Consider the following 19,716-nt stretch of genomic DNA (forward strand, 5'->3'; position numbering starts at 1 on the left):
TGTTGTAGGTCTCAAACTGTGACGATTAAACTGATACAAATCAAACAACATAGTAATTCAAGTATGATCACATCTCTTCTCCACTTGAAATCCCTTGAAGCCACATAACTGCTTGCATTCCCAGCTTGCAGCTGAGTGTAGGCCTACTGTAAGCAGTGTTTAAACAGGGTGCTGATGAGTGATGTGATGCCCTGTGTTTGACCTGCCTGTAGTGCAGCTGAGCCTGCCCCGCAGCATGCAGATCGTCAGCGGCTTCGACCGGGTCTACCATGCGGCCCAGCTCCACTTCCACTGGGGCTCGGTGGAGGAGCCCGGCTCAGAGCACACCATCGACAACGTCCACTTCCCTGCAGAGGTGAGAGAGAGACAGAGAGAGAGAGAGAAAGAGAGAGAGAGAGAAAATAGTTAAACAGAAATGGATGATCAAAAGGAAGAGTACAAAGACAGGAAGAGAGGAGAAATTAAGAGAGAAATAAAAAGGTAACAAATGAACAAATGCATGAAAAATTAAAGAAAGACAGATAGAGATGTAAGAATTATCGGTTATCTGAGTAGGACTATGTTTTCTGGCATGTTGTAATGTCGAGCTGATATATCTCTCCCTAGATCCATGTGGTCCACTACAACTCTAAGTATGCCAACCTCTCAGAGGCAGCCTCTAAGCCAGATGGGTTGGCCGTCCTGGGAGCCTTCATCGGAGTAAGTACCATCAATTGTCAGCAAGATACTTTCCCACACAGGGCTTCAAGTTCTCATATCACAGATATCAGTGGAAACTGACTGAGTTTGGCCCAGATCTGGGCTGCATGTGGCCCGGTTCTGGTGTTTGTGTACCAGATTAGGACAGGAGTGGATTTGTGGCTGAATTAGTCACTCTCTTGGAAGAGAGAGAGCCATTCTGAATGTTCAGAATGTGCTAGATGTGCTAAACAACTCATATGGCTAAATGGATCATTGATCTGAACTCATTTTTGAGGTAATTGTGTTCCTGTTGTCCAAGTCCCTGTCCTAATCAAACTCTTCTTTAATTCAGATCGGTCTGCGTGAGAATGAGAACTATGAGAAGATCCTGTCAGCCCTCACGGATGTCAGCGTGGAAGGTAACATGTCACCTCATTATTCCTTTCGCACAACACAGACTTACATCTTTCTTTGATGTGTGTGTGTGTGTGTGTGTGTGTGTGTGTGTGTGTAGGGGGGTGTAGCCCCAGGGCCTGAGCAAATTTACCACTGAGCAGGACTGAAATGATGCTCCACTGGAATAACGTCTGGGCAGAAGTATTCATGGAATGTCAGGCATACCTGAAATTCTTATTTCTTTTTTGTTTCAGAAACTAATACAGAAATCCCAGGGTTCAATGTCCGTCATCTGTTGCCAAACAGTCTGGAGCGATTCTACAGATACACAGGATCTCTGACCACCCCACCCTGCTTCCAGACTGTCAACTGGACCATGTTCAATGATACCATCACAGTGTCCAGAAAGCAGGTCAGTTGGCTTTGTTGAAACTGATATTGTAATAATGTAATATTGCATCGGCCAAGTGCAGTGTAAGGGTATTGTTAGTTTGGTTTATTGGTTATCATCATAAAATCCTCAGAAAAAAGACTGCCAGCAGAAATCATTCTGCTGGTATTTTGTAAGTGATAGAAATTAGAAACAAATGACATATGACAATTACAATGAACACAGTCTCTCCTGTTAACTTGGACTGCCATCCAATTTCGTTGTATTCTGTGCAATGACATTAAAGAATTCTATTATATTCTATTCTATTAACGAGTGAAGACTTCCTGGAACCCTCCATAATCCTCCCTCTCCTCTCTCTTCCAGCTGGCAGCCCTGGAGGACACGCTAAAAATGGAGCAGAACCAACTCCTGCGCTTGAACTTCCGGGCCCCGCAGCTCCTTTATGGCCGACGAGTCCTCTCGTCCTTCAGTGCGTCGCCTGCTCAGCTGAGTGAGTGACCACTACCCCCCCTCATCCCATGTGTCCGCATACATGTGGCCATTACATATTAACCATCTACTCACCCCTTGTAGTGTTGAACCTACGAACCTCTGGTCCAAATCCTCTTTAAGTAAGCCTGAGCTTAAGGCACAAGTTTCATAATTGTTTGAGGTAAACAGTGGTTTGTGTGTGTGTGCGTGCATGGGTGATGTGTGTTTTTTTAAAAATGCAAAACATCTCCAAAGAGACTTCTGCGGAAGCTTTTTTCTCACAGCTTTTCAGGTGGCTCTTGAAAAAGAACCTTATCTTCTGGGAGAAAAACACTTCACACACATGCACTGTCTGTGGTTAATTCATGACAACATGCAACCTTTGGAGCCTGAACATCCTAAAGTGAACCGTTCATGTGCTTCCAGACTGATAAAACCCTTACAGCCACATGTGCACATGTGATGGTTCTTATGACCTGTATGGGACAAAAAGATATGAACGAAACCTCAGACACACACACACACACAGAGAGAGAGAGAGAAGTGTACTTCATCAGCTGCATGTGTCTTGTAATGAGGATTAGCTCCTTGAACAAGTGTATTTGTTTTGCAGGCCCCAAAATCGTTCCTCTGACGGAAACCGATCCCAACAACCCGAGGGTTAGAGCATCCACCGGTGGTCTCGGTGAGGAGCAGACACGCGTTATTTTTCATTGCTCAAAGAACCGCTCTTATCTAAACGTTACCATTAATGTCCTCAAGCCATGTGGGCATACAGCAAACTTCATCTCATGTATACACTGCCATAACCGTTGTTACGTAAGCAAAGACAAGGTTTGTGCAAATACATGCCGTTCATTTCAGACTGGCAAAGTGCACACCAAATGACCTCCAGTTTTCACTGATCCTCGAAATGTATATGCAGACAGGTGTATATAGCTAGGACAAAGTGCAGTTGACAAAGACTAGGGGCTTTGAGGACATACATTGCATAATGTGAATATATATAATGTTTGTACCTGTATTAAACCATTACTTTATGTTCTGTCTTTCTTTCTCTTTTGATACAGCAGGACTGTCCAGAGGTATGTATTTAGTTTCATTACATTACTCATAAGATTGAAAATAATGCACTTGACAACGCATATCTCAATGTCCGCCCCCTTAGAATTAAACAAACAAGTCATTTCATATGTGCTGTGAGCTAAGAATGGATGTCTCTCTTCTTAGGTGATATCCTAGCCATAGCGTTTGGAGGACTCTTTGCTGTCACTCTTCTGGCTTTCTCATTATATGCCTACCAGCAACGGAAAAAAAAATTCCAAGTAAATATACCATCTCTCCTTCATCTCATTTAGTTATTTAACTTACGTACAAGACTGTTTAATTTGGGCAAGGCAAATATATGTCCTACTTATCGCTGATAAATTGTGAAACAAAATGTCCATGTGTGTGGTGAGGACTACTGATTACTACTGGGAAAGAAACGTAACTTCTGCTTCTTCAAAGAATGTTTACAAAGGAGAAAAGTGACCTTTGTTCTCTGTTGTTGACCTTCTGTTCTCTGGCGTGTGGTCAGAAACCAATTTATCTTCATTAAACACACAGTTGTATGCCATTAGACATGTATATTTAACTGCATGTGTGTATAATGTGTATGCTTGTGTTTTATTTGTTCGAGTGTGCATGTGTGTGTGTGTTGAGAGACTGACACAACCACCTTTCCAAAGACTAAACTTGTATGTTTTGTCTGTGCAGGATAAAAAAAGATTCCCGTCAGAATGTCATCTATAAGCCAGCAACTAAGGAGGAGGCATAGACCCCAAATCTAATTTCCTTACCACTCACTTGCAATATTTATGCTGTTCTTTTAGGATTATTAGAAAGCTTTTATATTGTGCACAAGTATTAACCAGTACCATGCCTGGTGAATGTGACATGTCATAGAGGTAATAGTGTGTACAAGAAGTGTCCTTACTGTCTAGACATCTTGTGTCATAAATGTTTGAAGTTGGTTAGAAGTAGGCTGAGGTTGCTGTATTTATTTTTCACTCTGCATAGTTAGATGTCCCACACAGAATTCCTCTAAATTACCTCATAGATACTTAAGTTTGTGATGCAGATGACAAAAAAACGTGTACTGTACCTCTAGAAATCTGTACTTAGTAAGGAAGAAGGTCCAGGTTTGTGTTAATATTTAAGAAAGACTGAAAGATTGAATGTATTTAATGTATGTATTTTTATGTCTTGCTATTGTTATGCAATTGTGTGAACCCTTGAAGCCTACAATATCTTCTTCTCATCACTATGCTTTCAGATGTATGAAAATTTATGTTTTTGATCTGTATATGGAACAATAAACATGTTGTTTAAGTTTGCCCCCTTTTGACTTTAAATTATCATGATCACCAGCTGTCTCTTTAACCTTGATCCGATCAAAACCACACAATCTCCCACTGGGATACATGGCTTATAAAGTTACATGTAATAACAGTACTATAATAACAGTAACTATGCATGAAGCCTCTTTTCATCTGCCATAGAAATAAACTTAACTCAGGGATCCGTCAACAATCACACAACTCAAGGCTAAAAACAGGTGGCCACCACAGTTCACTCCAACTATATTTATGAGATATAGTTGAGACACCACAGATATATGGATTGTACATCCAGCAGAGATTGTTGGTGCATAAGTAACTGTCAGAGAATGTTTTGAGTGTCTAGGGTTGAAAGGTCAATCAAAGGGTGGGAGTTCCACAGGCTGGGTTTAGAAGGAGTGGCCATTCTTCTTTAAAATGTAAACACAACAGATGTGTGTAGCCCATGTGTCACTGTTGAATGAAAAGGCGGATCAGCTGCCCTACAGAGATATGAAAGAAACAAAACCATATAAGAGCTTCCTCTCCGAATCTGAACATGACTTGTGGTTTCTTTGCTAGTGGCTCAGGATACGTAGAGGATACAGAATTATAACCAGCACTCCTCCAGCTGAGCTTGAGGAGATCATGCACACAATGGCAAAAGTAAAACCAAAGTGGTCAGTCAGCTAAAACACTATAGCCAATAATGATTCAAGCCACACAGAATTGTGGTAGTGAATAAATGCACTTATTTTAGTCAATTGTGTTGGGGAAGTAGCTCATAGTGTTAAATTGTAGAAGTAAGAGTGCTTTGCAACAGCTCTTTTGACCTATATGGTTCCCATATGTTTCCCATAACTGTGCTATCACACAGGGCGACATGAAACAGTGTCCTAACAGTCTGACCAGAGGTACATCCCCAGCAGTCTAGCCAACATATACAAAGTATGTTGTTACACAAACCCAACATGTGTGATATATGTAATTCTGGCCTCTCTTAAAACAAGAAATGTACATGATCAAGGATCTGTGCAGTTAAACCAGAGGTTAAATAAATGAAATATATGAGCATCTTCACGTGACCAGCTGTGGATGGGTGTGTTACATGTGTGCATGAAAGGTTTTATGTGTGAAATGTAACTGTGTAATGTAAATGTGAAATGTTTTCACAGATGGTTACATCGGTAGTGTATGGAGATGTTTAGGGACGACTTCTGACATCAGTGTCTCACACAGACCTTCAAAGTTCCTTTCAAAAAGACCATGCTGGCATGAAATGTGCCTTACAAAGAAGCTTTAAATAAACATATTGGAAAAAAATATTTTCATGTAACCCTCATCAGCCCTATGCGGGGTGGGGCGAAGGTGCCTTTCTTTAAAAACACTATACGGGACAGACAGGAAGTAATATGGAAAAACAATCAACATCACTATGGATAATATCAGTTGTTTTTAATATCAATTTGCAGTTATGGATCAACACATTGTGCCTTTAGGTTTCTGTCCACCTCATGTTGAACAGGAATCTCCAGGATCCTGAGGAAGCCATGATGAAGAAGAAGATGCATGATGTATGCGTGGTGTGGGACATGGGAGCGGAGCCTCCACCAGAGCCCATGCCAGCCGTCTCAGACATTCCACCGGGCAGATCCATTACACTGAGCAGTCAGCCTGTCAAAGCCTAGCGCAGGCTCATCTGTACACATTGCCATTATATAGAATCTACACAGTAAATCTTTAGGATTAGTACATACACTCTAAAAAATGATGTGTTAAAATGACACATTGCTGTGTGTGCTCAGGGACAACACATTGTGTGTCAATTTCAACACCGCAATTATGTGGAGATAGCTGAATTGTGTGGCTGTCTGGGTGGGTTAAAAAGTTAAAATTGCAGCAGAAATAGCTGAAATTTGTCTTTAACCTTTCACTCCACAATTGCTGTGTTGAAATTGACACAAAAATGTGTTGTCCCTGAGCACACACAGCAATTTTAACACATCACTTCTTAGAGTGTAGGTTTCTGCCATGAGTCAGAGGCATACAGATGGTGTGGTTAGGGGGGGCAATAGATTGTGTAGATTTTTATGTTAACACTAGTAGTCTGTTCACACAGCAGACACGGAAAGAAAATGCCTTCAGTTAGAATGTCAGTGCAGTTGAACGCGATTAGCATTAGACAGTGCATCAGTGGTTTGGTATGGGATTCAAATGGTGGTCAAGAACCAACCAAGAGGATGAAAATACTCAATAGGGCACTGAGTATGTCATTTGTAACTAGTGAGAAAAAGTCTAAAGGCTACTGATTCACTTATACTAATAAACAATTCACAATTCAATGACACTCTACAGATTGAGGATTTGCTTTTCAATGTTCTGAAGCTTATTAAAGTTGTGTACAAGAAATTAATTATAGATTAGATTGTGTACAATGCCATTCTTAAAAAAGGAAGAAGTACTATTTAAAATATAGACGTTTTGAAAGAAATCACTGTTTAATGGTGTGTCACACCATCCAAGAAATTACAGAACACTTTCACAAGCCATTTTTTATTGATGGGTTAAAGAAATTGTTTGCTTTTTTGTGAGAAGGGGAGCCTTTTGGCACCAGTTACAAATTCTATAAAGCAGCAGCATTTAAACATCACGTATCCAATATTGCACCAATCACTGGAGTAAATATTAGTTAAACAATAGTCAGCACCAATTCTGATGACTGAATTCAGATTGACAAATTCTGAGGAAAACCAAAGGAGCAAAAATCATTCAATAGAGATTCTTTTTCTTTTTCTTTACTAATGTGAAAAATTCTACATTCTACCTATGAATACGAAGTTTGCCCATTTGTAATGATTTTAAATTGTGATTGAATTTGCTTTGTTCTAAAAACATATAGAAGAAAGATGGTGGGGTATGAGAAGGCCATGACAATAATGACAGAGTCAGTGGGAAGGCTAACCTCAGCATCTGGTAATTAGTCATCAAACATCTGCAGTACTTTGCACACATTCACATATTGGTTGCCAAGACAACTGGGCACATCTTTTCCCCAAACACTCTCTGCCCCAATGAAATGTCTGGAAACAGACATCGTCACACAGGGGTGACGTGCAGTTGCATACACAGACAAAAAAGCACACACACACACACACACACACACACACTAGGCAGAAGTACTCACACATTCTGAAAGTCATAAAGCAGAGGACCTTACACACGTACATGTACCCATGTGCACATACACACGTACACACAACCATTTTCTGTGGAATTTCTACATTAGTCACTGACTTTGTAGAGTCTGAGATTGCCAGAGCCCCTGGCCATGCCCGTCTTGCGTTGTGGCACTGCTGAGCGATGCTGACTCAGACACACACACACACACACACACACACACACGTGACAGGGCCTGGCACAAGTGTCATGGGCGAGTGGGTTTAGCTGGTGCCATAGCCCTGGCACTAACCTGTGCCAAACCAGCCCAGCTGCTGGAACGCTCTGCAACCTCTAATGCTTGAGTGACGCAGAAGTGACTTGGCGCTCTCCTCTTCTTTACATTAACCCAAACGGGCATGCGATAGGCCCTGATGACGCAGAGATAACAATTCCAACAAAGGCAGAGGAACGTACAAATTGTACCAGAGAGAATTGGATTGTTTGGAAAAATAAACACTGCCACACATTCTAATGAGCTTAAATATTTCTGGCCTAACTTGACAGAATTGCTTCAAGTTGAGCAGAAAAAGATAAATCACAACACCGGGTACAAAGGCCTGGCAATTAATCCTATCAGAGTAAAAAAAAAATATGCATCAAGGAAAGCATGTCATGATTTTTTATGCACCTAGAAAGCACCAGAATTACACTACAGAATGTCCAGAGAAAAGAACAGTATTTTGTCGAAGATATTGCTTGTATTTGCTAGAATGGTTTGACATACCTATCATACTTGGGGTCATATTTTGACAAATAATGATCAGACATTTTAACGCTCATCCTGAAAGATGTATATTAACAAGTATGAAATGTCCACTTATACTACGTGTGTAGTCTGTTAACTTTGAAAAATAGAATCATCAGAATTATAATATTTGTACAGGTTGTGGTAAATACCCTACATAGTGCAAAAACTAAAAGTTCAAACATAATGCAAAACCAAGTAAATTAATGCCATTAAAGTAAAGATTTCATTAGGGGTATTTTTTTCTCTATTTTCAATTACAGAGGTTGAATTTCCTGAAAACTCCAAAGCTGGGAACATGACGCAATTTTCTTAAACAACTGAAAAGTTTTTCTACAACTGAAAATTCTAATCTGTGAAGCCAAGAGCACAGCTCACACATGTGGAAAGACCCCAAAACTAAACCCTGTTGCATCTCTTGCTGGGAAAGGTTTCAGTGAAATACAAGACCCACAACTCAGCTCTGCGATATTCTTGAAACAAAGGCCGTTTTAATGGACAAAAAGGATGTGTAACAGAAATGGATCTGCTTACAGTGCTTGGCTGTTCTGTTGGTCAGTTAGATAGATGGACATGATTTTGAAAATCATGAGTCAGTGTGCATGTTATCCTCTGACGGAGCTTGTGTCTGAAGACCCCAAAACTTCAACCATATCCTTTAAAAATTATTAGAAACATGGCTCCCCATTTTTTTTTACTCCCAATGACAAACACCTCCTTGAGGACGTGTGTTACAGAGATGCATGAGTAAAAAGGAAAATTAAAAATCAGAAAGGAAAGAGAAACATCTACACAGAAGCAGGTTCAGAGTCCAAATGAATCCAGTCCAGAACCAAAAAGGGGTGGAGACGAAGGAAGGAGGAGGAAAAAAGAAAGAAATCGAGGAAAGACAAACCACCTCAGTTCCGGTGTGTCTAGAAAGTTCTTTGAACCACACAGGCCTGTGTCTGACGATGTGCACGAGTGTGTGTATCTGTGTGTGTGTGTGTGTGTGTGTCTGTGTCTGTGTGCATGTATGTGTGTGCGTCTCTGTGTGTGTATGTGTGTGTGAGTAAGGTAGGTCAAGCTATTTACAGTGAGAACGATTTAAAGAGAGATACGTTCTACAGTCCCGACTCCCCAAGAGCCTGAGGAAGGCTGTAAAAAAATGATGGGCGTTTAAAGGTTTTCCTCCCCGAGAGAGACACACACATACACACGCGTGATCCAGACGATTGATGCGTGGCTCCTGCGACGAGCGGCTTGTCTGTTCCACTAATGCACCGAACTCAGCAACACAATGTCCTGTCCTCCGACTCCTTGAGTTGTCAAAACAAAAACCAGTTAGGAGGAATTCACATCAGTTTTCCTACCTGCAACGAAAAGAACAAGACACATCGAGTAAAACTGCCCGAGAAGAACAGAAAAGGAATCATACTAAGCTCCACTGGGCGACTTATGGTCACTCAAAGTCACCAAAGGACAGCCCAAGTGAGACCAAGGACAGATCATTGTAAGAACTGACGTATGTAAGTTGCTTTGGATAACAGCGCCAGCCAAATGAATAAGTAAGTAAACACTAAAGCTCCTACAATGAACTGGTAAAGCAATAAAACCAGTGGAATGGGATTGGTACTCAGGCAAAAAATTAGGTAGAAAAATAACTCCCACAGCAGAAAAAAGCTCCTATTAATAATTGAATGGGTGTGACGTCTCAAGCGTACTGCTCTTACTCAAACTGCTTTTTTCCAGGTACTCAGAGACCTAACATACTGATGAAAGTGTATTACGTCTTTTGAGTAGCTTTGAAGAAAAGTGTGGAATTAATACAGGAAAAGGCGAGGGGGTGGATTTCTTTGGTGACCTCTCTCTGTCCCTGCCAGTCTTGAGTCTCATGATCCTAAATGCTTGAAAGAATCTTGGTGAAGGCCATTGTGTCAAACATCACAATGACTAAAAAAGGCAAGGTAGCGTTGTGAGGTCATACCTAAGGATACACAAACAAAAGGCCACACTAATCATTTTCAAAGGCAATTAGGCATAGCGCAGAGTGACTGCTAAACGCATCTTAATAGCTAAGACTCCACAGACGTCAACATGAAAGAACACCACGTCTGAGGCGTTATAAAGAGAGACTCATGTAATGAATACATGTCCTATATTAAATGGTACAGACATGTTACATAACACATGTTGCTTTGAGTGTGCCGCATGCCGACGGAAGAAGCAGTTGGATTTTTCATCAACACCCAACAGAAAACAAAAGGGATTAAATGAAAACTATAAAAAAAAGTTACATAAAGTCTGGTGGTTGAGGAAATTGTTCCAGTGACCGAGATCTTCAACTGGCCAATATATTTTCTGTTTATCATCATTTTTACTATATAAAATTAATACAGTGTCATTTATGTACTGAATTGTAAATACTAAGGTCTCCTGATATATTTTTCAATGTTTTCAAGAAACCACCGTGGAAAATAAATCTTACTGTTCAACCTGCATTACTCTTAATAGTTTGTCATACGGCCTAACTGACCACATAAAAATGTACTAGGACGTCAGCACCATTTTTTTTTCTTTAGTATGACCTTTTCCATTGCATTTGCTAAAATGAGTGTCTATTTGAAATTAAACAAACCAAGAAAGAAAAGACCAGAGAGACACCCACAAGCTCATGGTGTACATGAGCAAATAAACAATGACCTCAGACAAAAAGCTCATCTAAACACTCTGATTTCAAGCTCATTTCAAGAGAACGCAGTGAAAACTATAAAATTAGTCTGTTCAGTTACATAAGTTCAACCTGTGAGGCACTGTCATGTAAAAGCAGCCCTGAACCATTGAAGGTAGGCAACTGACTTGTGACCAAGCACAGATATAAAAGCTAGTCTTCTGAAAGCTTGCTCTATTCCAAGACTCTCAACGTCCCAGAGCCTAACGTACGTATGTCCTAAACGTACCCCTGGCCGAACTTGAATGACCTTACCTGGGGCAACCGGACCACTGAGAAAAAGCCTATGATGTGCTTACGTGGGTCTGCGAAGCCCTAGCACAGTGACAGCGTATCTCTATCTGCACAGGCTAGCTGCCTTAAAAACAAGCGGCTTGAACACATTCCAAACATTCCCCAAATCAGCATCTCACGAGGCTAAGCCACTCTTGGAATGGTCACCGCACACCCTGTGATTTTCACACTTTCAGGTCTTCTGATGTTGGATGCGAGCACTTGCTTGGTAATTTAGTGTTCCTTTAGTGTTCCCTTGGTGTTCCCTTGTGGATTTGAATGGGAGCTAGAGGCACGTTCGCACATCTGTGGGCTTTGGCCTCAGCAGACTCTGCGGATATCACTGCTGTGTGCTGGAGTTGAATCGCACTTCTTGTGATCAACAATGCGATGTGACAGAGAAAGCAGTAACATTTTATTGTAAACAGGCTTACTAGACAAGATATTTTGACTTTTTCTGTTCTAACTTTAGAACTTTAGAAACAACAAATGATTATGTTCACAGTTGATTAATCTGTCAATGTCAGAAAACTGTGAAAAAATGTAAGGATAAAGATTATGTCCTCAAATGCCATATCAGTAAAGTTGAAATAAGTTTAAGCTGCTAACAGAGATTTTTTTAGTTGTCTATTAATGTAACAGTTAACAAATAATCAATGTTGTTGCAGCCCTGTTTAAAACTACAACCTTGATTTTCAGTCCATAATTGTAATCCAGTAGTTTTTGTAAAATTCATTGTATTGCTCCTTATAGTTCTCTAGCTGTATGTTCTGTGTGCTATAATGTAAGTGGGACTTCCACAAATAAACAAAGTAGCGTGGACTGAGCCATACATTATTCCAGCCAAACAATACATTGTTTTAGAAGTATGGCAGGAAAGGATGTCATTTGATTGGCTGTTGGGGTCAAATATCAATAACCCCTGCCCAGAATCAGACTGTTCCTTTAATGATAATAAATAATGTACTGTAATGAACAATGACAATTAATCTGTTGTGGCTTCTATCTCACACAAGTATCTAACATCTGACACTTTCATACATCCATCAAATGTCATGCAACTCCTCCACAACTACATCCACAAACTGCCTCCACAAACGGACAAGAGAAACTGATGGAGTGTCTTACGTGAGCAGAGCTGGGTCACACTTGCTAGCGAGCCGCCGGCTGAGAAGAAGGCCCAGACGGCCATCAGGACCATGATGGCGTAGACAGGCGGCAGGCTGCCAGAGTACAGCGGGTTCAACAGAGACTGGCAAAGAGGAAGCAAACAGGAAGACAACGGCAATTAACGCACAAGTTCATTTCAAAGAGGTCGTTAATCATTAATCTAGTGATTCATCTAACATTTACAAACATTTAGACAACTGGATTTTGAATTGACAGCAGTTTTGTATACTAAAGTACCAAATAAATGATGGATTATATAAATATTTCCCTTGGCTACTGCAGGCCCTGGCTAACAATCAAACCCACTACAGGCCTTTCCCAGTAGAGGAACTGATGCAATTCTGGACAAAAGCCCTGCTGTCAGTTTCAAAATGCAACAGTCTTAGTGATGTAAGGTTTAACACCACACCTGTTCTCACGAGTCATTCCGTGTCAAATCAGACAAAATCCAGGAAAACGGTTGCAGCACTGACTCCGATTTCCCTTAAAGTTTGTCTACACAATGTTTAGGTTCCATAACTAAAACCTGTAAAATATTTGTGTTCAATTCTATTGTTTTCATAGTCTTTTTGCCCTTGATTGTTTACACTCTCTAAAAGACCTCATCTTGGAGGCCATGTTTGGACATTCATATCTTAAAAAGTAGTTTTCCTAGCCTGACCAAACTTTGTAGAATGGAAGACAAACATGTTTTCAGTACCACAGTCTCATTGGTTTTATAGAAGTCCCTAATTTCAGAAAAATATGGTGCAGCAACAACCTTATCTGATTTGACACGGAATGACTCACATTCAAATAAATCAATCCCCTACAGTATGTCATATGTCACAGTATGTACAAGAGGTTTGTCTAAAATGAGGACTTTTTGTTTCTCTGGCACCAACGGGCCCAGGCTGTAGCATAACCATAAAATAACTGTAGCCAAGTCTTCCTACATCAACCTTTGACCAGACTATAGTATAGGAACCAAAAACAACCTGTATGTATAGAGTGAATCATTCCTTTACACTGTTCTGGAAAACGCCCCTTGTCAAGCTTTTAAAAACTCAGTGATTAAACATACATCCAGAGTGAAGTAACTGGCCACGTTTGCAAGATTGAGGTTACACCACAAAGTAAAAGCAGCTAGGCAATACTATTACCGCTTATGAAAATCATAACAACAAAATGTCAGGAAAGTGAGAAAACTACTAGCATGTAAATTACCAAAGAGTAAAGAGCCACCGGTTTCACTAAAACACAGTAGCATAACTGCTACTTGTGCTGCCACTGCACATTATTTCAGTCTTGTACAGCTGACTTCAAAAACAGAAAGTTAACAAGATTCATGGATTCTGTGTTGAATCTACGCAGGCGAATACCCTCACACAAATGGCTCTCCATTGAGACTAAACCAGTGCAAAAGAGACACGCCTAAGATCTTTGATCGTGATATTCTTGTATCGCCAGATCTCGTTGAGATCTTGTCACACCCCTATTCTCTTACTGTCTATGAATTCTCCAAGAGACAGATTTGAACCTTGACCTATTTTATACAGTCTATGACCTTGACGAGAAATATTGTGACATTTTTGTATCGCCAGATCTCGTGGCACGAGATCTTGTCACACCCCTCCATTTCTAGGAACAGATGATAATCTCAGCTGCCCTAGAGCAGTGTTATTCAACATTTTATGAGCAACGGTACATTTTTTACATTAAGAATTACAAACTGTGGCCTAATATAGCAAAAATAATGACAATTTAGTCTCTCATTTGTTTACAGTTCAGTTCAGAGTCTGCATATTTCCTTTTCAAGTAGGCCTATTTATCCATTGCTGTTTTAGGCCCTACGTCTTTTCACCTATAGATATTAGAAAGATTGATACCGGACTGTCCATCGGGTTCTAGCCTATTAAGTGGCATAGGCTATGTGAATGCGGCAGTCATATTGCTGGAAGCAAACACCTTACTGTCTATGGGCAACACTTGCCGGCAATCAGAGACACCTGTTTCTCCATTGGCCTCCAGTGATTGTTGCCCCCACCATGATGGCAGCACTATTTACATACGTTCTGGAGCCCAATGTGGTATCTAGCTTTCCAATATCCATTTTTCACCACCAGTTCTCGTGCACATCACTTGATTAACAAGGTCATTATTGCGCTACTTACTGCCACCCACTGACATGAAAGAGTATTTATTTACTTAGCAAGTCACTACATTGCAGGCACAGATGCTCAACAATGGCATATCCTAGCCTACTACTTGCAACAACCAAATAGGCTAGTAAATGTTTTGGGACCGATTAAGTGAAATTGGACAAATTCCCACAGCACACCTGATGATCTCTGTGGCGTGGAACAGTGGTTGAAAATCACTGCCCTAGAGGAACGTGATCAAAGTACTCCCTCCAGTGGAGAAAGCCCAGTTCATCAGTAAGGGCCCTTTAACCGACTACAGAGTACTGACCCTTGTTGTTGATTTGCCTTTCTAAAAATACACACTTCAATACTAGTACACACCAACATTAAATGCTTGGGTACTGGGCAGTGTGTGAGTGTGTGTCTTTACTCACCAGACAAGACACTAGCAGGTGTAGCGCAACCACAACACCGATCACCCACCACCGGCTTTTCTCACATCCCTCAAAGAACACCACGCCCCAGAACGTGTGGAGTAGGGTAATGGCCAGGGTCATGAGAGCTGTCAAAGGTCAACAAAACAAAACTCAGTCTACATGCCAAAGGGTACAAAGATGCACGCAGAAGCACACAGAAGCACAATAACAAACATATGACTTATATGAACTCTGAATACTGGAATTGCAATTGTATTATGTGTACTTTGCGTGTGTGACGGAGAAGCGGTAATGGTAGGTTCCTGAACTTGCCGTTGCGAATCAATGTCGCTTTGCATAAAAGCATCTGTGTAACGTCAGTTGCCCAACTTGCCCAGATCTTTTCTATCCAGTTCAAAACTTCAGGACCTACCTGAGGTGATAAAGTAGTATTGGGAGTCTCCGAAGATGCCCACGGTCCCCGGCCCCAGTGAATCGGAGAGGATGTTGATCATGGAGAAAGCACCGCTCATTATTCCAAAGCCCAGCCCAGCAACTGTAGCCACAACAGTGCAAGGTCATCATAACAGCCAAGACAAGATTAAACTACATCATATTCTTTCTCCACACAAGAGTATAGCTGGCTGATTTGATTATACTTTGGAAATGTCAGATGTTATACCGCTAATGTTGGTTCTTAATGAACAGGTAGACCATCTATCCAACACTGTCTCATCATGACCATAGACATTTAGACAGTTTACATTTTAGCAGAGAAAGACTATGTCATGGGTTTTAAAAATATCAAAATCATTTAGGCAAAATCTCTGCCAAATTTTGGTGCTTACATTGTACTATGTGGCCCATTACGAATGGAAACATGGAAAAAGTCAAAACCTCTGCATGAAACCTTTTTGAACTTATCCATCTATCGTGTTTGCTTGTGTCTTGAAGATGACCTCAGTCCAGTAAGATAGACCGCCACCCACGCACACACTCTCCCCATATGTTTATGAGTCATCAGCGGATTACATTGTGAAATGATAGCCATCATGCACCTCTCCTCAACAACCAGACTGATATTTCATAGCATATTTCCTTACTGTCTGCTTAATAAATGAGGGATGTGAGAAAAGTGACCTGAATGAGATAATGCGCGCAGGCAACCTCGAGAGAAGTGTTTTTTAGTGGATGAGCTGCTACTACTACTGGGAGGAAGCATTGCCTCATCTCTGTAAGCTCCCCCTGTTCAAATTATGCGGCAAATCATAAGGTAAAAGGGAGATTTGATGGAACGACCAAAGCCACAGTTGTAATTTGAGTGAGGATTAATTTCACACTTCGAACACTTTTCATTAACACGTCCTCTTCCACAACGATTCATTCCATCTGAGTAATTACAATGAATGACAATCAGACAAGAGGCATGCCACCATGAGAGCTGACATTTAGTGTATGGCTTCTTATAGCTTTTTTGTAACTGGTAAGATAATGTGTCACTTAACAAGAGATAGCCAGAACCCTAACAAAAAAACTTTTGTTTTATTTACCACTTTTCAAGCAACACAATTAGTGCCATGCCGATAAAACTCAATCTCACTCAAGATTGTGCTGTTATACCGAACATCCCACTAAATCATAGCTGTTTTCTTATTCATTATGTAGGGGTGTAAAGGTACGCGAATTCATACCAAACCGTTTAGGTACAGGACGTTAGGTTTAAAACATCGTCTTTAACAGTAATCAACAAAAGGGTTCTTTTGCTTGCAGATCATGTTTTAAATTTGTGTTCTATCATCAACTAGACGCAGTCTAGTTTGCACTGAGGATGGTCTGAATGGGACCGAAAACATTTTGCACATTGGAAGCACTTTGCACTTTTCACTGACTGGATTAAAAAATTGCATTGGCAACATTGGTGTGCGAGTTCATTCTAGACTGAAGAAATGTGTGTTCCCACACAAACATATAAAGTGTTGGACCATATGTCAGTTTAGTCAATTTACCTAAAAAAAACATTTGACACCTTTTTAAAATACTATTCCCGTTGTGCATCAGCAATATGGTCAGAGAATTTTATGTTAGCAGTACCAACAGGCTTACTGTACCGAATATTAACCGGACAGTGACTACAAAAACAAGGTACACACTGAACCGTTATTTTGGTGTACCATTACACCCCTATCGTCATGACAGTGGTCTCTTTAGTATAGCTTGAAAGATGTGCTACAATATTTAAGCAAGGCCATTAAATCATGTAATGCGTATAGGGCCTTCCCTGGACTAGAATGTCCCTTTCTCTTTCTACTTGACATGAGCTAAGGCATACATGCAGTCAGTGTGAACTCTGAGAGAAACTCTGAGACCAAGAGGAAGCACTCAGAGAGAACAACATCAACCGTACCGTAAGCCATCTGCCGGACTGATATTGTGGAGCTTTCATCTTCACTGATTGCAGCCAGGCCTTCATTCGCTTTCCTGATTGACATGCACAGAATTGACAAAGGTGTTAAAATCAATACAATGAGCTACGATTGTATCCATTAAATTTGTGTCCATCTGAGGGACGCACAACTATATAATGTTTACAATAGGGAGGAGATAAACTTTGTTATAGCAGCAAATGAACAATTATGCACAATATACAGAGATGTAAATAAATATCTGTACAAACAAGATATTTAAGAGTTCTTTATCAGCTACTTAAAAAAACACCCTTGAGATAAAAGAAAAGCTTTTATATAGGCCAATATCCCTAATGTGTGACGCAAAATGTCTAGGGTCATTTATGAGGATAGAGCACAATGACCTGACTTGTCATTACTCTGGTTGTATATTAACCTTAAGGCCTAAATACCACTACAGTACATGCACATTTCCTTATAATTTTTTCTGATAAGTACACAAGAAAACTATCAACAGGGAGCCACAGTGGAGGCTTATTTTGTTGGTTTCCATTACCCTTCATCATATGGAATTATTATCTAACACACAATACTAAACCTATGGTCTAAATGTGCCTGTATTAGAGTGAAACCGGTTGGATGAACAATTAGGCTGATAGGTTGGTCAAAAGAATAGTTCTTACCTCAGTATCCTGTAATAGGCGTAGCGGAATACCTCCTGCAGCAATACAGAGAATATGCCCCCAAATATCAGCAGGCCTCTTTGTAGACTTGGATCATCTGAATTGCTGGCCTTTACAGCAATGAACCATACCAAAGAGGATAGGAGAAGGGAAAGAAGCCAAAAGAATGCCCTGTAGAAAAATACAATACATATCATCACACAGAAGAATAGCTTTTTCGAATTAGTTTTATTAGATACTGTACATATTGAATATCCATATTTATTGTTAAAATATATTCTGTTAATACACTGCATAAATCTGTATTATTCTTACTACTCTTATGTCACTGCTACTACACTGCACATGTTGTTAATACATTGTTCATACAACATATCTAATCCGCTCTTATAAGGTTACTGCTAATACACTGCACACATATTTATATTTAATTTATATTACTGTAAACTACCTTCTGTAAACCAACTGTATACTACTGTCCGCACTATATATCTTGTTCTGTCTATGCACCACCTGTCTATACTTTATATTGCACTTTCCTGCTTTGTTGCACTTCTGGTTAAACGCAAACTGCATTTCGAAGTTGAAGTTGAATCGAATCGAAGTTTAGATCATAGTGTAATGTAGAAAGGGACAGTGAAGTGACGTCTGTGTAAACCGCTTCCCAATTTTAGGAATATTTTCATTTGACAGTAACAACAAAGACTATTCCAATTATTTAAACTTTAGGACATAAAGAACACTGTCTGGGAAACGCAACGATGCGTCACTGAAAAGGGAAGGAGGGTAGAAATCACATCAGCTGGTTTAAGTCATGTGCTACCGGGGTGTTCACCTGAGGATTACACGTTGGTTAAAAAGTCAAAAGATCACTTACCCAGCAATAAGGATGATTACTCGAAGGGGGTCCTTAGCAATTGTGAATATAAAAGAGAGAATGCTGGCCCAAATGCAATAAATGCACACCCGAAAAACACCGCAACCGTCATCGCTAGCTATTTGTACCGTAAAAAAGGGCGAGAAGAACAACGAGCTACACTGCCGTTAGCTACCACAAGTCCTTCACTTGAAACCTAAATATTACGAACTGAATACATATTAACGATAATGTTAATGGAAAAAATAAAATGTTGCCTATAAATGACAATTTCTCGCCTAACGTTACAGATCCAGTATCATTGAAGGAACAATGAAGCGCTAGGCTATTACTGAAAACCACTTGCATTCCTCTATACACTTGATCACTTAAACGTTGCCTAAGCAGACAAGTTAATCTATAAGCATTACAATCTGCAATTATTTATACGCACAACAGCACGAATTTTCTGCGTTAAGTCTACTTTTTTGACATCATTATCACATATTTTCTTTCAATGATGAGAACAAAACACTTCCAAACTTAACGTTTTACTTCCTCTTTCTCATGAAATACTTGATGCGTGAGGTCATTTCCTGGGATTGGCTTTGTTGTTTTATTATACTTCCGGGTGTCTTCATCCCTGTAGTACTTTGTCACAGGCACAGGGGGCCGCAGCATCCTCTTGCTTGCCTTCTCCATTAATGATGATTCAGAGACTAATATGAATCAGGTTACAAGACAAAGTGTTTGTTTTAAGTGAATGCACGTTATTGAAAAAGTAGCCTTATTAGCCTATGGTGCAAGTGCTAGT

The 19,716-nt window shown here is 40.2% G+C and overlaps 1 protein-coding gene across 1 annotated transcript; it reads right to left on the reverse strand.

Moving 5' to 3' along the window:
- Positions 1-212: 212 nt before the first annotated feature.
- zgc:114200 (Gamma-secretase subunit Aph-1b-like) lies at positions 213-19,475 on the reverse strand. Its single transcript, XM_048258615.1, is given in 8 exon segments — positions 213-347; positions 12,378-12,501; positions 14,977-15,104; positions 15,392-15,514; positions 17,363-17,436; positions 18,047-18,217; positions 18,924-18,978; positions 18,981-19,475. Coding segments are annotated over 8 exon segments (813 nt in total). The 5' UTR covers positions 19,036-19,475; the 3' UTR covers positions 213-264.
- Between the last annotated feature and the right edge of the window lie 241 nt (positions 19,476-19,716).

The sequence above is a fragment of the Alosa alosa genome, chromosome 12 (genome assembly GCF_017589495.1).
Source record: "Alosa alosa isolate M-15738 ecotype Scorff River chromosome 12, AALO_Geno_1.1, whole genome shotgun sequence".
Classification (NCBI taxonomy): domain Eukaryota; kingdom Metazoa; phylum Chordata; class Actinopteri; order Clupeiformes; family Clupeidae; genus Alosa; species Alosa alosa.